Raw genomic sequence first — 19,163 nt, forward strand, 5'->3', positions numbered from 1 at the left:
GAGAGCCAGGGGCCGAGGGTCAGGACACTGATGGTCCCCACCCGAGGGGTGTGGCTGGCTGATGCACAGTCAGCCCCCATCCTGGGCCTCAGCTGGTCCCGAGGCAGGTACCTGTCAGGGGCTGCCCCCCACCCTGGGTCTCCTCAGGGTGACAGGCAGCAGCAGGCGAGGCATGTCCCTCAGACAGGAGCCCCTGAGCACAAAGGGCAAATGCCCCGGTTGAGAAGGGAGACGGGGCCTCTGGGGGCGGGGAGGGAATTTCTGGAAGGACCCTAGACATTGGCAGCTTCAAGGGTGCTGATGAGTCCCCACAAGGAAATGTTCCAGATGTGGGCACTGCCTGGTGCTGGGGGGCTTTCCCTCCAGCAAGTGCTGGTGTGTGGGTCGGGTGACGAGCCGCAGGGCCTCCCCCTTAGGAATGTGGGGCCATGTGATGCCCAGTCCCCGCGAGACATGATGGCATGTGGTCCACGCTTCCTAGCACAGGCACTGGGCTCCTGGCTGCTTCTCCACTAGTTCCTGCACTCTTGTCACTGCCCTCTGCATTTTTCTCGGAGCTCATACAAGTCAGAATTACCGAATGGAGCATGTTCCAGCTCTTCACACAGGTCAGCCTTGAGGTCGGGACACCTCAGGGAGATCAGGGGGTCCATGCGGAGTGTGAGGGTCACGTGGAGACAGCCACAGACCATCTGAGCCTCGTGCTCTGCCTGACGGAGAACAGGAGCATGTTTTCATCTAGCATGAAGGCTTGAGCGGGGCGAAGCCACTGTGTGTGGGAAAGGGCTGCAAGCCCGTCATTGCCCAGAGCCATGCTCAGCCGAGAGCCAGAGGTGCCGGAAGGTGGGAAGGGTGGCCAGGACACGTGCTATTCAGATGAGACACCAGACGTGGCTATAAGAGCCACACACTTGCTGACTTGTGCCCTGGCTTCCCTCACCTACAGGTTCAAGCCCCCACAGGGATGATGCTCCTCTTTGCCTTCCTCCTCTTCATGGGATGGCCACTGGGCTTCGTTGAGCCCTGTGAGTATCAGTGCTTCTGTTTCTTGACGAGGACGAGACCTGACTTAATTGGGGTCATTTTAAGGGTCTGAATGGAATTTTTGCCATCTTAGCCAGCTGAGATCTCCATCTTAGCAATTGTGCAGTTGGTGAGCACAGGGTGTCCGGGAGCAGGGGGAGGGTCAGGGTGGAGGAAGGCTCCTCTAAGGACCAGTGGACTCAGGGGCCGCAGAGTGGGCCCGGGGGAGTCTCTGGCTGTGGCCCTTCCTCATTGGAACAGGCAGGCATGGTGGGTGCAGGGAACTCAGGGAGCCTGTGGCCCCTCATGACTACAGGCTCTGCATGAAAAGGTGGGTCCCTCCACAAAGCAGAGGCTCACACCCCTGAGACACCGGGACCTTTCCTGAGAGCCTGTCTCTGAGAAGGAGAAAGCTCCTGGGTGTTCCTGGCATCCTGGAGTCCAGGAAGCTCATGCTGCCCCGGCTCAGAGCCCACTGTGGCCTGAGCTGTGCACCCTCAGGGAATCCTTGAGGCTGAGGGAAGGGGCCGGCTGTGGGCAGATGCGGTGAGTGGCAACGAAGGAGGAGTCTGACTCTTCTTTGTTTATTCCAGGGACCTATAACGTACAGTGCTATGAGTGTTCAGTGAAAAACACCTTTAATTGTCCAGAACTTAGAACGTGTCCTTATCATATTAGGCGCTGTTTTACTGTCTCCATGCGTAAGTACCAGATTACCTTCTTACTCCAATAAACAAGTCACCCCACCTAGGCAGTTTCAGGGGACAGGGCCACACTTTGCTCTCTCTGTTCCGATCCTGAGAAGATGTTTCCAGGACGAGGCTCAGCCCCAGGAAAGGGCAGGCAGTAATAGCCTCTTGCAGAGACACATAGCCTGCCACGTGGGCCCTTTTGTCCTCAGGTGTCCTGCTGTGTCTCCAGGGCTGGAAGAACTGCTGCCACTCAAGGCCTCCGCTCCCTGGCCATCCCTGGTCAAGTAGGTAGATTCCCCAGTGCAGCTTAGGCAGTTCCTTGTTTCCCACAGGAGCATGGTCCTCTGACAAGGTTTTCCAACAAAGCAGGCCTAAAACATGGATGCACCTTAGGTCCCTCAGGAAACTGCTTACCACAGAAGGGGCTGATGTAGAGGTCCATCAGCTGAAGGCCATACTATAGGGGCTTTCTGGTTGAGGGTCTGTGTGATCTTTGGGACATCAGCAAAAGCGTATTTCCTGGTCTCCATTCATTTCTGGGTCCCTAGATTCCTTACGACAGATAATGAACAGAGCGACTCCTTTGTATAGCTTCCTGACAAGGGACTGTAAAATTACTTAGGGCTGCCAGATGCCTAGATAAGTTGGCAGTGTAGATGGAAAATCATCCCTAGGTGAAGGCGTTCATGGAGTAATGAGAATTCTAGTGGACTTGAATATTCTTGCTTACTCAAGAAGTTTAGGCACTGGGGACTTCCCTGGTGTTCTGGTGTTGAGAATCTCTCCTTCAGTGCAGGGGACATGGGTTCAGTTCCTGGTTTGGTGAAAGGTTGTAGCTGAACCATGAAAAGAAGCCGAGATTCTTGGCCTCCGGATGAGAAGAATTCAATCCGGGGCCAGAGACGAGGCTTGATCGCTCAGAGCTTTTGTGTAATAAAGGCTTATTAAAGTATAAAGGAGACAGAGAAAGCTTCTGACATAGGCATCAGAAGGGGACAGAAAGAGTACCCCCTTGCTAGTGTTAGCAGTGGAGTTATATACTCTCCAATGAATCAAAAGAATGTCTGGAGGTAGTAAAGACCTCACCAGACCTACTCCCATAATTCACATTTTAAGATAACAGGATTAGCCAGAAGGTTTAATCCAGAGACTGTCCTGAAGCATGATACTTTATTGTTATATAATCCTAAGGAATGTAGAGGAACAACAAAAAAAAGTTTGTCCTTTCTTCCTCCTTGAGAATTCCAGACCCCTCTGTCCTTGGGGACCCCTAGACTTCTTATCAAACTGCCTAGGAAATGACTCTCTCATGGGGAACTGAGATCCCACAGGTGGCAGGGCAATTAAGGGCATCTTCTACAACTACTGAGCCCTCATGCTCTGGAGCCCATGGGCCACACTGAGAGAGAAGCCTGGGTGCTGCAAGGAAAGCTCCCACATGCTGCATCTAAGACCTGATGTGGCCAAAACTATGTTATACGTAAACATTTTTCAAAAAGATTTAAGGCCTTGTGATAAATAAAGAGGAACAAGGGATCAAATTGCCAACATCTGTTGGATCATTAACAAATAAAGAGTTCAGAAAAACATCTACTTCTGCTTTCTTGACTATGCCAAAGCCTTTGACTGTGTGGATCACAGCAAACTGTGTAAAATTCTTAAAGAGATGGGAATACCAGACTACCTGACCTGCCTCTTGAGAAATCTGTATGCAGGTCAGGAAGCAACAGTTAGAACTGGACATGGAACGACAGACTGGTTCCAAATCAGGAAAGGAGTATGTCAAGGCTGTGTATTATCACTCTGCTTATTTAACTTATATGCAGAGTACATCATGAGAAACGCTGGGCTGGATGAAGCACAAGCTGGAAACAACACTGCCGGGAGAAATATCAATAACCTCAGATACCCAGAAGACACAGCCTTACGGCAGAAGGTGAAGAAGAACTAAAGAGCCTCTTGATGAAAGTGAAAGAGGAGAGTGAAAAAGCTGGCTTAAAACTCAACATTCAGAAGACTAAGACCGTGGCATCCGGTCCCATCACTTCATGGCAAATAGACAGGGAAACAATGGAATCAGTGAGAGACTTTATTTTGGGGGGCTCCAACATCACTGCAGATGGTGACTGCAGCCATGAAATAAAAGACACTTGCTCCTTGGAAGAAAAGCTGTGACCAACCTAGACATCATATTAACAAGGAGAGACATTACTTTACCAACAAAGGTCCATCTAGTCAAAGCTATGGTTTTTCCAGTAGTCATGTATGGAGATGAGTCATGTATGGACTATAAAGAAAGTTGAGCGCAGAGGAATGGATACTTTTGAGTTTGGGTGTTGGAGAAGACTCTTGAAAGTCCCTTGGACTGCAAGGAGATCCAACCAGTCCATCCTAAAAGAAACCAGTCCTGAATATTCATTGGACGGACTGATGCTGAAGCTGAAACTCCAGTACTTTGGCCACCTGATGTGAAGAACCAACTCATTGGAAAAGACCCTGATACTGTGAAATATTGAAGATGGCAGGAGAAGGGTACGACAAAGAATGAGATGGTTGGATAGCATCACCGACTCAATGGACATGAGTTTGAGTAAACTCCGGGAGGTGGTGATGGACAGGGAAGCGTGGCATGCTGCAGTCCATGGGGTTGCAAAGAGTCGAACATGACTGAGCAACTGCACTGAACAAATAAAATTTTGTGCGCACCAGGACTCATGTGAAAGGAGCTGTGACCCCACAAGAGACCAAGGCAGACTTGCCTGTGAATGTTTGAGAGTCTCTGGCAGAGGCGTGGGTTGACAGTGGCCTGCTGTGGGGTCGGGGGCACAGGCCGCAGCAGTCCTAAGAGGTGTAGCCTGTTGGCATAAATCCTCTTGGAGGAGATCACCATTAGCCTGGCCATAGAGCCTGCAGCCTATCATAGACACTACAGACTCCAGGACTGGGCTGCCTTAGGCCAAACTACAGTGAGGGTGCACCACCCCACCCATCAGCAGAAAATCGGATTAAAGATTTACTGAGCAAGGCTCTGCCCACCAGAGCAAGACCAGGTTTTCCCCACAGCCAGTCCTTCTCATCAGGAAGCTTGCACAAGCCTCTCATCCCCATCCATCAGAGGCCAGACAGAATGAAAACCATAATCACAGAAAACTAATCAAAAAGATCACATGGATCACAGCCTTGTGTATCTCAATGAAACTATGAGCCATGCAGTGCAGGGCCACCCAAGGCAATGGGTCATGGTGGAGAGTTCTGACAAAACGTGGTCCACTGGAGAATGGAATGGCAGACCACTTGACCATTCTTGCCTTGAGAACCCCATGAAGAGTATGGAAAGGCAAAGATATGATACTGAAAGATGAACTGCCTAGGTTATTGTCCAATATCCTACTGGGAAGAGCAGAGAAATATCTCCAGAAAGAATGAAGAGGCTGAGCCAAAGCAGAAACAACCCTCAGTTGTAGATGTTTGGTGGAGAAAGTCTGATGCTGTAAAGAACACTATTGCATAGGAACCTGGAAGGTTAGGTCCATGGATCAAGGTAAGTTGGATGTTGTCCAACAGGAGATGGCAAGAGTGAACACTGACATATTAGGAATCAGTGAACTAAAATGGACGGGAAAGGGAGAATTTAATTCAGATGACCATTATATCTACTCCTGTGGGCAAGAATCCCTTAGAAGAAATGGAGTAGCCCTAATAGTCAACAAAAGAGTCCGAAATGCAGTACTTGGGGGCAGTCTGAAAAGTGACAGAATGAACTTGGTTTGTTTCCAAGACAAACCATTCAACATCACAGTAATCCAAGTCTATGTCCCAGCCACCAATGCCAAAGAAGCTGAAGTGGAACGGTTTTATGAAAACCTACAAGACCTGACATGTGTGCGTGCTAGTTACTCCAGTTGTGTCTGACTCTCTGCAATTCTGCGGACTGTAGTCTGCCAGGCTCCTCTGTTCATGGGATTCTTGAGGCAAGAATACTGGAATGGGTTGCCGGAGCCTCCTCTAGGGGATCTTTCCGACCCAGGGATCAAACTCACATCTCTTACATCGCCTGCATTGGCAGGCAGGTTCTTGACCACTAGTGCCATCTGGGAAGCCCCACAGGACCTTCTAGAACTAACACACAAAAAACGATGTCCTTTTCATCATGGGGAATGGAATGCAAAAGTAAGAAGTCAGGAGATATGTGGAGTAACAGACAACTTTGGCCTTGGAGTACAAAACGAAGCAGGGCAAAGGCTAACAGTGTTTTGTCAAGAGAATGCACTGGTCATAGCAGACACCCTCTTTCAACAACACAAGAGGTGAGTCCACACATGGACATCACCAGATGATCAATCCCAAAATCAGATTGAGTATATTCTTTGCAGGCACACTTGGAGAATGTGAAGTCGCTCAGTCGTGTCCAACTCTTTGCGTCCCCATGGACTGTAGCTCACCAGGCTCCTCCATCTGTGGAATTTTGTAGGCAAGAGTACTGGAGTGGGTTGCCATTTCCTTCTCCATGGGATCTTCCTGACTCAGGGATTGAACCCGGGTCTCCCACATTGCAGGCGGACGCTTTACTATCTGAGCCACCAGGAAGGAAACTTGGAGAATCTCTATACCATCAGTAAAAACAAGACCCAGAGCTGACTGTGGCTCAGATCATGAACTCCTTATTGGAGAATTCAGACTGAAATTGTAGAAACTAGGAGAAACCACCAGGTCATTCTGGTGTGAGCTAAATAAAATGCTTCGTACAGTGGAAGTGACAAATAGATTCAAGGGATTAGATCTGAAAGACCGAGTCCCTGAAGAACTGTGGACGGAGGTTCATAGCATTGTACAGGTGGTGGTGACCAGAACGATCCCCAAGAAAAACAAATGCAAGACGGCAAAATGTTTGTCTGAGGAGGCCTTACAAATAACAGAGAAGAGAAGTAAAAGACACAGGAGAAAGGGAAAGATGGATCCATCTGAATGCAGAGTTCCAGAGAATAGCAAAGAGAGATAAGAAAGCCTTCTTAAGTGAACAATGCAAAGAAATAGAGGAAAACAATAAAATGGGAGAGACTAGGGATCTCCTCAAGAAAACTAGAGATGCCAAGGGAACATTGCAGGCAAAGATGGGCTCAATAAAGGACAGAAATGGCAAGGATCTAACAGAAGCAGAAGAGACAAAGAAGAGGCATCAAGAATACACAGAAGAATGATACAAAAAAGGTCTTAATTAACCTGAAAGAGACACGTGCACCCCAATGTTCATTGCAGCACTGTTTATAATAGCCAGGTCATGGAAGCAACCTAGATGCCCATCAGCAGATGAATGGATAAAGAAGCTGTGGTACATATACACCATGGAATATTACTCAGCCATTAAAAAGAATTCATTTGAATCAGTCCTAATGAGATGGATGAAGCTGGAGCCCCTTATACAGAGTGAAGTAAGCCAGAAAGATAAAGAACATTACAGCATTCTAACACATGTATATGGAATTTAGAAAGATGGTAATGATAACCCTATATGCAAAACAGAAAAAGAGACACAGAAATACAGAACAGACTTTTGAACCCTGTGGGAGAATGTGAGGGTGGGATATTTCAAAAGAACAGCATGTATATTATCTATGGTGAAACAGATCACCAGCCCAGGTGGGATGCATGAGACAAGTGCTCGGGCCTGGTGCACTGGGAAGACCCAGAGGAATCGGGTAGAGAGGGAGGTGGGAGCGGGGAGCGGGATGGGGAATACGTGTAAATCTATGGCTGATTCATATCAATGTATGACAAAACCCACTGAAATGTTGTGAAGTAATTAGCCTCCAACTAATAAAAAAAATTAAAAAAAAAAAATTAAACAATAGGAGAAGAAAATTATCCTGAATAGTAAATTGAAATGCTGAACTTTGTGCTTGTGTTAAAAATTATCCTAAAATGATTAAAAATATACAAAGAGATAAAAAAAAAAAAAAGGTCTTAATTAGCTGGATAACCACAATGGCATGGTCACTTACTTAGAGACAGACGTCCAAGAGTGTGATCACGTGGGCCTTTGCAACCATTACTACGAGCAAAGCTAGTGGAAGTGATGGAATTCCAGCTGAGCTATTTCAGATCCTGAAAGATGATGCTGTTGACATGCTACACTCAATATGCCAGCAAATTTAGAAAACTCAGCAGTGGCCACAGGACTAGAAAAGGTCAGTTTTCACTCCAGTCCCAAAGAAGGGCAACACCAAAGAATGTTCAAATTGCTGCACAATTTCAATCATTTCACATGCTAGCAGGTTGATGCTGAAAATCCTTCAAGCTAGGCTTCAACATTACAGGAGCCCAGAACTTCCAGATATACATGGTGTATTTAGAAAAGGCAGAGGAACCAGAGATCAAATTGCCAACATCTGTTGGATCATTGAAAAAGCAAGAGAGTTTCAGAAAACCATCTATATCTGCTTTACTGACTACACCAAAGCCGTTGACTGTGTGGATCACAGCAAACTGTGGAAAATTCTTAAAGAGATGGGAATACCAGACCACTTTACCTGCCTCCTGAGAAACCTGTATGCTGGTCAAGAAGCAGCAGTAGAACCAGACGTAATAGTGAACTGGTTCAAAACTGGGAAAGGAGTACATCATGGCTGTATATTGTCACCCTGCTTATTTAATTTCTTGAAAGATTACATCCTGTAAACTGCCAGGCTGCATGAATCACAAACTGGAATCAACGTTGCCAGGAGAAATAGCAGCAGCCTCAGATATGCAGATGGGACCAGCTAATGGCAGGAAGTGAAGAGGAACTAAGGAGTCTTGATGAAGGTGAAAGAGAAGAGAGAAAAGGCTGGCTTAGAACTCAGCGTTCAAAAATGAAGTCATTATAGCCTGCAGTCCCATCACTTCATTGCAAATAGATGTGGGGGATATGGAAACAGTGACAGATTTTATTTTCTTGGGATCCAAAATCGCTGAGAATGGTGACTGCAGCCATGAAATTAAAAGATGCTTGCTCCTTGGGAAAAAACACACGTAAAACAGCATGTTAAAAAAGCAGAGACATCACTTTGCTGACAAAAGTCCTTATAGTCAAGGCTATGGTTTTTCCAGTAGTTATGTATGGATGTGAGAGCTGGACCATAAAGAACACTGAGCACCAAAGAATTGATGCGTTTGCGTGTTTTTGCTTTTTTTCCCCACTATATATGTTCTCTTTATTTTATGTCAGTTGTATTAGCTCAATAACTAGGTTTTTAAATTTTTTTTTAAATTTATTTTTTTTAAATTGATGCTTTTGAACTGTGGTATTGCAGACGATCTTGAGAGTCCCTTGGATGGCAAAGAGATCAAACCAGTCAGTCCTGAAGGAAATCAACCCTGAATAGTCACTGGTAGACTGACCCTGAAGCTGAAGCTCCAGTACTTTGGCCCCCTGATGCAAAGAACCGATTTCATTGGAAAAGATCCTGAAGCTTGGAAAGATTGAAGGCAGGAGGAGAAAGGGGATACAGAGGATGAGATGGTTGAATGGCATCATCAGTCAGTGGACTTGTGTTTGAGTGAACTTCAGGAGATAATGAAGGACAGGGAAGCCTGGCATGCTGCCTTCATGGGGTCGAAAAGAGTCAGATATGACTGCATGACACAACAACAACAATATTTAGGGATGGAGCTAGTTAACATAGCTGTGCTCTGATTTTGGATGTTTAATGCATGAAATCTGTGATTTTCATTTCTATTTCTTTTTAGGTTTGAATTCTCGGGACATACTTGTCGTCAAGAACTGCACATTTAACTGCACATTTATGTATAGATCCGAAGAGCCTCCAGAAGCCCCCAGAAGACAGACGACTCATAGATTTAACAGTTTTTATTGGGTTAATTGTTGTGGTGCGAACATGTGCAATTTCCAAGGACCTAGTAATCTGGAGAGGGACATCATAGGAGAATACACACTTGAAGAGGATATAGAAGATAATGCGCAATTGGTGCAATCAGCTTTGTTCCTGAGCATCGTCTCCATTCTAGTCAGGAACACGCTGACCTGAGAAGCCCCCTTGGGAGGGGCTGATCATCTCCCCATCTCTCACAAGTTAGCTGTCCTTTACTCTCCTGTCAGCCACACTCACAAGAACACACTCTCTTGTGTCCTTTACTATTACTCTCCCTGACCTCTAGAGCCCCTGGTTGATGAGTTCCCCATTTAGCACCTGTTGCAAGAGAGAAATAAACACCAGACTCGTTCAGGTACTGTGGACTCAGAGATTTCTTTGTGGTTTTAATGTTTGATCTTTCTTCCCCTCAGTAGGTGTCACTTCACACATAGTCAACAACCTCTTGCCACTTTAGGAAGCAGAGGCGGAGTATTTTAACAGCAAAAGCGTCACAGGGCTTAGTCTACATGCCCACCTAAAGAGTGGCCCCAGGTTCGCTCAGACCACATGCCCCTGAGGCACCCGAGCCTGCACGCTCCCAGTGTTCAGGTGGGGACGGCGCAAGTCCAGAGTGTGCTTGGCGATGCAGTGGAATGAGGACAGGCAGAGCTGCCATGGAGACTGTGCATCGCCCTGCGTGGTGCCGTCAGACACCTTCTGCAGGACTCGAGCCGTCTCCCACGGTGGCGCCTGGCTTCCTAAGAGTGACAGAATGTTTCTCCAGATGCTGCCTACTTAGGAGGGTGAGGGCCCTAAGGCCAGCTTCTGACTGCCTTCAAGTGGCAGGTACAGAAGTCCAGGCGACTACTGTCACGCTCCGTGCTCCCAAGTTCAGTATCAGAAAAAGGTGTTGATGCAACAGAAACTCAGACCATCTTTGCTCTCTTCCTCCTTCTACTCCTTTAAGTCAACCTGAATTGAAATGACTGAGATAAAACAGTGCATCAAATTCACATTTTAACAGCACTCGCTGCCACGTTTAAGAATCTTTCGCCAAATCCAGGATCATGAAGAACTCGCTTCATGTATTCTTCTGAAGCTTTTACACTGTTAGCTGTTATGATTAAGTCTCTGGGCATTTGAGTTGGTTCTTGTCTGAGTGAGATAAAGGTCCAACTTCTTTTTTCCCCACGTGGCTAGAAAGTTGTCCCAGCAACATTCCTCGAAAACAGATGCTCCCTGTTGAATGGCCTTAGCCCCTCTGTAGAAACTCAAGTGACCACAGACGTATCATTTCATTTCTGGACTCTCAGTTCTGGTCCATTGGTCTGTCTGTGCTTGTGCCAGTACCATCCTGACTTGAACAGGTTTGCTCTGCAGTAAGCTTAGAAATCTGCACACGGGAATCCTCCTGCCTTGTCGTACTTTTTTAGGATTACACTGGCTATCTAGGTTCTTTGCATTCCATGTGAATCTCAGAATCAACTTGGCACTTTCTACACAGGAGAACATGGAATTTTCAGAGCATGCGTGCGTGCCCAGTTGTTTCAGTCGTGTCCGACTCTTTGCGACCGTATGAACTGTAGCCCATCAGGCTCCTCTGTCCATGGGATTCTCCAGGCAAGAATGCTAGGGTGGGTTGCCATGCCCTCCTCTAGGGGATCTTCCCAGACCAGGGAATTAACTTGCATCTCCTGCATTGCAGGTGGATTCTTTACCCCTGAGCTGCTAGGGAAGCCCGGAAATTTCACTGGGATTACATCAAATCTGGAGAGTGATGTGAGGAGAATTGTCCTGGTAGCAATATGCTATCTTCTGATCCATGGATGCAGGAGGCTTTACAACGGTAGCCATCTTTCATTTCTTCAGTGGTGCTTTGTGGTTTTCTCAGAAAAAATTTGAACATCTGTTGCTGAACTCATTCCTAGGTGTGTCCCTCTTTTTGACACTCTTGTAAATAGAATGGGTTTCCTTCATCATCACAAGTGAAGAGAAATGCAGTAGATTTTTATACCCTGCACTTGGATCTTGAAATATTGCTGCACAGCTTTATTAGAAATAATCCTTTGAAGTGATTTCCTTAGGACAGTCTGTAAACAAGATCATCTGATCCATCCCTAGAGACAGTTGTCCTTCCTCTTCAGCCTGGATGACTTCTAGTTGCCAAAGTGCTCTGGTAGAACCTCCAGGACTGGGCTGACTGGCAGTGGTGAGAGCAGACATCCTGTTCCTGGTCTGAGGAGGAAAATAGCCTGTTTTTCACAATGAAGTATGGGGCTAGCCCTGAGTTCTCCATAGATGCCCTTGTTCCACTCCTGGTTTGTGCCTTATCTCTTAGCACAACAATGGTATTGAATTTGGTTAAATGCTCCTCTGTGTCTACAGAGGTGGGGAGGATGTGGATTTTCTTTTCTACGCTACGAATGGGGTCATTGTCCTCTTATGAGCGGACCTTTGGATATTGATAAGCACGTGTTAAGTGATCAATGAAAGGGGATACTTAGTCATTTGAAACTGGCCTGCAATCCAACTGGTGTCCGGGGTTCTACAAGCACATAAGACCCCTCTTGCAAGGTAGGCAACTCCTCCCGCAAGAAAGCTGAGGAACATTTTGTGGAGACTTGACAGTTGTGGGATGTTCGGTCATCCCCCAGGACAGCCACAGACAGAAAGCTTCCAGAGATCAACTGTCTGCTTAAATGAGTCACTGAGGGTCCTCGGGTTCGAGCAAGGTTCCTGAGCTAATACTCTGAAAATCCCCTAACTCCAGCAACTCTACACAATCCAGAACACGTAGAAAGTGCATTTCTGTGCTTGTAAAAGGGCAGGATGTCTTCAGGACCCAGAAGCAACACAACCCGGGACCAGGAGCAGGGAGGAGGGCACAGAAGCCAGTACAGTGCCTCCAGGGGAGGCTTGTATCTAAGCCACTGAGCCTGATGGTCTGCTGGCCCCAGTTCCCAGGGAAAGGCTTGAAGCACAGGACAAAAGTAAGATTAGACATTGCAACTGGAACCCCGCGGAGAGGCAGGCTTTTAAAAGAAGGTTGAAATTGAAATGCCTGTCAGCTGCATGTAGTTTTTAATGTGAAAAGAAAAAGAGAAGTCGCTCAGTCATGTCAGACTCTTTGCAACCCCGTGGAATGTAGCCTACCAGGTCCTCTGTCCATGGGATTCTCCAGGCAAGAATACTGGAGTGGGTTACCATTTCCTTCTCCAGGGGATCTTCCTAACCCAGGGATCGAACCTGGGTCTCCTGCATTGGAGGCAGACGCTTTAACCTCTGAGTCACCAGGGAAGCCCAGTTTTTAATGTATTTATTTTTAATTGGAGGATAATTGCTTTCCATTGTTGTGCTGGCTTCTGCCAGACCTCAGCATGAATCAGCCGCAGGTATACCTGGTTCCCTCCCTCTTGACCCTCCTCCCACCCCACCCCCCTTTCCCTCCTCTCTAGGCTGTCACAGAGCCCCATGTGGAGGCGAGACCTTGAAAACACTACACTAACACTGCAAACTGCCCTCAGCACTGTCAGGCGGTGAGCAGCGAGCTGAGCTTTCCCAAGGTATAATGAGGACGAACCCCCGAATCCCCGTTCCCTCCCGAGAACTGAGACAAGGCCCTCAGCATGGTCTGGGATTTACACTACTCACGCCCCAGAGGAGACCCGGGGCTGAGCAATGAACACAGAGTGGCTCTAGGAAAGCGACAGCCCCTGGGCAAGAGATGACACGGCCTCAAACCAGACCTCGGCAGCACAGGGAACATAGAGGGCATTCCGGTTCTTGGCATCGGGCTTCTTAAAGGCACTACCACTGCTACAGTGAAAGACACGCAGAGGCATGGGAATCATGAGGATCACACAGTAGGCTGTTGAGGCAGGAATAACCAGGCAGGTTGTCAGAAAGAGCCGGACGGAGCCTCACACTGGAAGACATGGGAAATTCCAAGCTGGATAAAAGAAAAGGGACCCCTCCATAGACTTGAAAGAAGAAATCTGGAGAAACAGGGAAATCCAGGAGAGGATCAGGAAAGCAGCCTTTTGTCATGCTCCGCACTTGCAGGGCCTGGCCTGCTGCCCTCCAGGCCTCCTCTTCTGTGTGGTCCCTGCCATCTCAGCGAAAGCCCTCCTTCTACAGGAAGCCTTCCTAGAGCAGGCACATGCCTGGCTCGCCCTCTCTCACCTTATGGCTGTGTCACATCCCCAGCTCAGGGAGTGTCTCTACCACGAACCTGTGCCACTGCTCAGGGCCTGGGTGCCTGGCCCTCAAAAACGCCCACAGAGACGCTGGCAGAGGGAGGCTCAGTCTAGAGGCACGACGCTTCGGCTGCACTGCACACCCTGGACCCGGCGCGCTCCCTGGACTGGCTTCCCTGCCTCCTGAGACGGGGGCCTGTGGCTGAGCCTGCTGCCGGAGTGTCTGCAGACTGGCGGGCACCCTGGCTGCCACACACACCTCCCCTCTGGGCCCCCTCCGGGCCCCCTCCGGGCCTGGAGGCTTCTTCTGTGAGGAAGGAGGCCGAGCCCCTGGGAGCGGGCCCAGCTTGCTCTCACCGCTCCAGAGTGGGCAAGGCCTCTACTATGCTGCCCGCCCGCTCCCCTCCCCTCACAGCCCCTGCCCCTCGTGGCAGAATCCAATCATGCCTCTCCTGATATTCCCCACACAGGGCCCAGTGCCCGTCGGGGTCTGCTGGCAGGACCTGGGGGCTGGAGGAGGGGAGACGTGCACCCCGCCGGCAGGCCCTTCCGAGCCTCTGCAGGTGCCAACCTCCCTCCTCTGGCCGTGCAGGGAGGGTCCCAGGTAAGGGTCCCCCCCAGGTAAGGGTCCCCTTACCCAGCTCCAGGGCACACAGGTTGCCCAGGCACGGGCCTGATCCGGAGCCGGTGGGCACCCTCTCCCCACCCACCCAGGTGGGCCCCGGGCAGGCTTGCTTTGAGGTCTTCCCCGTCCCACGTGCTCTCTGCACGCAGGCCGCCCAGCCCCTCCCTCCACACCCCCACTGTCCCTCACAGCAAGAACACGCCACACTTGTGCCCACGAGCCTGTCGGTAGGCCAGCCAGGGCTCCAGGAGCATCCGCTGGGGGTGACGGCTGTCCGCCTGCTGCAGCCTCTCCACGTCCTCGGGCAGCATCACGAACACCATGTGTCTCCCTCCCACGTCGTACCTGTGGGGCAGAGCTCCGCGACCTGCTGGGGGACCGTGTCCTGCCCTGGGCCCCGCTGCACAGAGCCAGGTGCTGGCTCAGAGCCGGCGGGCCCTCCCGCGGTCTCACTGAAGCCTCCCCTCCTCTGGGGTCTGCGTTCTGTGCTCCCAGCAGCGACCTGCCCAGGGCTCCTGCTCACCAGGGGCCCCTGTCCACGGAGACCAAGGTGCACACCTGCCCCAAGGAGCCCTCCCATGCCCCTTCCCCACGCCCCGGGTGCCCCCGCCGGGATGTGGGCAGTGGGATGTGGCACAGCCCTCGCCCAGTGGGACTCAGCCACCAGGGGGACAGAACGTGAGGGTGTTCTCACTGAGGTGAGTGGGCACAGCTTTACCTGAAAATGGGCCCCAGCTCCTAGAAGGTCTCATGCATGTCCAGGTGCCTGTTCTCAGAGCCCTGCTCCTTCCAGATCTGCAGCATCTGCATCCACTTGTTGCCAGGACACCGGGGCATGGCTTTGAAGGGCAGCACCGCCTTGGGGGCTGCAGCGGCTCTGGTGCCCAGTAGGCGTGCCCCACGCAGGGACAGCCAGGGCCCTACCATCCACGCTCTGGCCTTTGCCCACAGCGCCATCCTGCTGCCCCCCACCCCCTCAGCCCCTTCCTTTTATCTCACTGGGCCTGCTGGCCCTGGATGATGTGATCACGTCACAGGCCAGACTGGCTCTGGGTCAAACCTGGAAGCCCAGGGCGGCACTCAGGCTGAAGGCCTCCAGCGGGAGGACAGAGATGGATGGTGCCGGGTGCGGCAGTGACGCAGGCCTGCTGGCGGGTGGCTCTTGGGAGCAGGGCAGGGTTGGAACAGGGACCCAAAGGGGCAGCGGTGGGGGCAAGAGGCCCCCTCCCCCTCCAGTGCAGGACAGGCACAAGATGGATGGGTGCCTTATCTTCGCAAGGGATGAAAGGGGACCTTGGGCATGTTTGTCTCTCTTCTACAAGGACCAGAACGGGGAGCAGTGGAAAGGGCTGGGCTCTCATTTCCCGCAACCCTGGGTTTTGCCTACTCTTGCCCGGGCCGGATGCTGGGTCCAGGGGTGGAGGCAGGAGCCAGCCAGGGTCCCTCCCAATGGGGGCTTGCAGTCCCACGGGGGGCCCTTAGGGGGATGCAAAGACCCCATTGGCTCACTGGCGGCCAGTGGGCAGGGCAGTTTGTGGCCGAGGCCCTGTCTGTCTGGCCAGGCTGATCCACATGAGGAGCAGAGAACCCAGAAGACGGGGTCACCGGCAGGGAGGGCAAGGGTGGCCTGCAAGCCCCTCCTCAGTCAGAAAGGTGAGAGGACCCTGCCCCCACGGGGTATGTGCTCAGGGACCACATCCTTCTTTCTTCCTGGAACATGAGCTGCCCCCAGGGGGGAGAAAGTCTATGACAGGGGCCTAGTCGGGGGCCCCCCACCCTCCCAGGGACCCAGGAGGCACACAGCTGGAGCCCTCCCTCTGCTTGGGGGTCCATAGTTTCAGACCCCGTGTCGTCCACCCAGCCCTGGCAGCTCTCCCAGGAGGTCAGTGTTGCTGTCTCTGGCCCTGCTTTCAAGCAGGAGATGGACAGCAGGTCTTCGGTTCCCCTCCCCAGGCCCCCCTTGTGTCAGCGGGGCCCCAGGGCCCTCATGCTTGGGCCTCTGCAGAGGTGCCCAGGAACCCCAGGCCTGATTTGGGGATGGTGCCCTGAAGACACCGCCGTGCAGCCTCTGGAGGTAGGACAGGGAGCGCGTGGGGCTTCTAGTTCAGGGTGGCTGAAGATCTGAGTGTTACTTGTCCTTCTACTTTCACTCATTCCCTCTCTTGACACTTCCTGGGGGATAGTCAGCTGTGGCCATGAGTCAGAACTGCCAAGGTCCCTCATCAAGCCGACATGCACGGTGGGCCTCAGCCCCAGGTGGCGTAAGAGCTGTCCTCGGGCTGAGACGCAGCCTGGAGCCCCAGCCTGCCCTTGGGGTGCCGCTGCCTCGGCCCAGGCCACCCTGGCCAGCCTCCTGAGCCTGTTCCTGCCTGTGTGCCCTCCGCCTGCACTAGCACCAAAGGCTCCTGAACTTGTGCCGAGCTCTCGGTACCTCCTAGACCTCCCAAGCTTGAGAGCAGGGTGCAGGTCCCAGGGGAATCTTCATGCAATGACTCCTCACAGAGGAAGACCCGAGAGCGCTCTCAGGGCCCCTGATCCCCACGTCGCCAAAGGTGGGGCTCTGCCTCCCGCATGGGCCTGGCAGCCCCTCCCCGCAGGCCTCCTCTTGTGCTGAGGGCCAGCCAGCCGGGCTGTCTGCCCCGAGGCACAGCTGTGGGTGAGGACCCAGCCCAGCCCCAGAAGGGGCTGAGAGCCCCTGACAGGGGAGCCCCTGCCCTGATGGTCTCCCCCGGTGGAGCCAGGCCAGGGTCTTGCAGAGAAGAGCACCGCTCAGTGGGCGTCCCAGGGCCAGACCAGTGCCCAGGAGCCCTGATACTGTTCTGGGCTGTTGTTGAACAGCCCTGGTTCTGCTGTTTCCAAGCAGAACCCTTCTCCTCCCCCGCATGCTGGGTTCTGAATTCTCCATACTTCATCCCTGGTCCTTACTATCCCGACTCCAGTCTCAGAGCCTGTGCCCCAGTAAGTTCTCAGGCTCCTTCCCCTCTTTCCCTGGGCTGGGGGACTCAAGCGGAACCCCAGCAGTGGCCCAGCCCCTGCCTCAACCTGCCCACGCAGGTAGAGCCCCGGGATCCTCTGGCCCAGATATCAGAACTCTTTGGTGTCCCCTGAGGGGGGTGGACTGCCAACTCCAATGTTCCGGTGCCAGGATCGACCGGAACACCTCCTCGAGGAGGCGGGGGCCCCCTTCTTGATGCACTCGACCTCACAGACCTCAGCATCTGCAAGGTCCATGCTGTTCGAAACAGTCTGTGTGCAACAGAAAAAGACGAGGAATGTGCCAGGATTGCCACTCCTGGGTACATATCTGAGAAAAGTAAACACACTAATTTGGGAAGATGCTAGAACAATTATTTACAGCTGCCAAGATATAGAAGCAGCATGAGTGTCCATCAACAGAGGATTGGATGAGGTAGATGTCGTTAATTCCATATATATATATGTGTGTATATACACACATATATATATATACACACAAATATACACACACACGTGGATATGTATGAACATAAAGAAATACATATGTACATATATATACATATATAATATATACGCTATATATAATCTATATATGAATATATAGAAAGTGAAAGTGTTAGTCACTCAGTCACGTCCGACTCTTATCCACCCCATGGATTGAGGCCCACCAGGCGAATTCTCCAGGCAAGAATACTGGAGTTACCATGCCCTTCTCCAGGACATCTTCCGAACCTAGGGATCAAATCTAGGTCTCTTGCATTGCAGGAGAGTGCATTTACCATCTGAGCCACCAGAACTATGTGGGAAATACTACTCAGCCATAGAGAAGAATGAAATTTTGCCATGTGCAATAATATGAATGCACTTGGAGGCCATTGTGCTAGAGAAGGAAGTCATACAGAATAAGACAAATACTGTTGTCACTCATATGCAGAATCTGAAAAATAAAACAAACTTGCGATTACAACAAAAAAGAAACCAACTCACAGATATAGAGAACAAACTAGCGGTTTCCAGTGGGGAGAGGGAAGGAGAGGGGCAGTATAGAGGTGGGGACTCTTCTGTATACAATAAGCTACAGGGACATATATTGTACAGGACGGGAGATGGAGCCAATATTTTACAGTAACCACGAACGGACTATGCATTTAAAAATTTTCAGTCACTGTAACGTACACCTGTAACTGAAGTGGTATCATACATCAACTCCAATTTTCAGAAAGTGGGACATTCACCCTATTGAATTTTATGAGTGACATAAACAAAGGTTTATCTTTCATTCACATACTTAGCTTAATAAGTATGAACAGAGAGAACATGCTCCCTTTGCTTACAATCACACAACTGAATTTCTAACGATGGTGGACAGAATTACTGCAGGACACACAGTAAGAAGGATGACCAAAAATAGAAGGACTAGCTAGCAAGACAATACTGAATGAATGAGAACACATATCAGAAGTTTGCAACATCGTAATACACTTTGTATCCGGACTGAACTAGACAATCATATGCACCAAAGAAAACTGTTTCAAATAGGATGAGAAGCTGAAGAGTGGAAAGATCCCCTGATGATTACTGTGAAGGGAAACTGGAAAGCAGGTCTGCTGAGGACATGGAGATTAATGCCTAGGTTCTAGGGCTCAGTGAAGGCTTGCATGTCCAGAAGGTCTGGGCAGGACACAGGGGCAGGCAAATTTCCAAGAGGTCTGGGCAAGACACGGGTTGGAGGTGGGGGTAGGAAGTTCCAAAGTCTGGGAAGGCTATGGGACTACAGGAACGATCCAGAGTTCTTGGCAGG

General features: G+C 50.5%; 1 protein-coding gene across 1 annotated transcript; it reads left to right on the plus strand.

Moving 5' to 3' along the window:
- Nucleotides 1–967: 967 nt before the first annotated feature.
- LOC133042480 (glycosyl-phosphatidylinositol-anchored molecule-like protein) lies at nt 968–9,739 on the plus strand. The gene is made up of 3 exons (XM_061123084.1): nt 968–1,025; nt 1,617–1,724; nt 9,441–9,739. The coding sequence occupies exons 1-3, from the start codon at nt 968–970 to the stop codon at nt 9,737–9,739; spliced, it is 465 nt and encodes a 154-aa protein (XP_060979067.1).
- Nucleotides 9,740–19,163: the final 9,424 nt, after the last annotated feature.

The sequence above is a fragment of the Dama dama genome, chromosome 21 (assembly GCF_033118175.1).
Source record: "Dama dama isolate Ldn47 chromosome 21, ASM3311817v1, whole genome shotgun sequence".
In the NCBI taxonomy this organism is placed as follows: domain Eukaryota; kingdom Metazoa; phylum Chordata; class Mammalia; order Artiodactyla; family Cervidae; genus Dama; species Dama dama.

What these genes read in the sequence shown, in the direction of transcription:
- LOC133042480 (XM_061123084.1), top strand. Translation starts at nt 968, where the DNA reads ATGCTCCTCTTTGCCTTCCTCCTCTTCATGGGATGGCCACTGGGCTTC. An exon ending in ACTGGGCTTCGTTGAGCCCT is followed by an intron (nt 1,026 to 1,616) that starts GTGAGTATCAGT and finishes TGTTTATTCCAG; the next exon opens with GGACCTATAACGTACAGTGC. An exon ending in CTGTTTTACTGTCTCCATGC is followed by an intron (nt 1,725 to 9,440) that starts GTAAGTACCAGA and finishes ATTTCTTTTTAG; the next exon opens with GTTTGAATTCTCGGGACATA.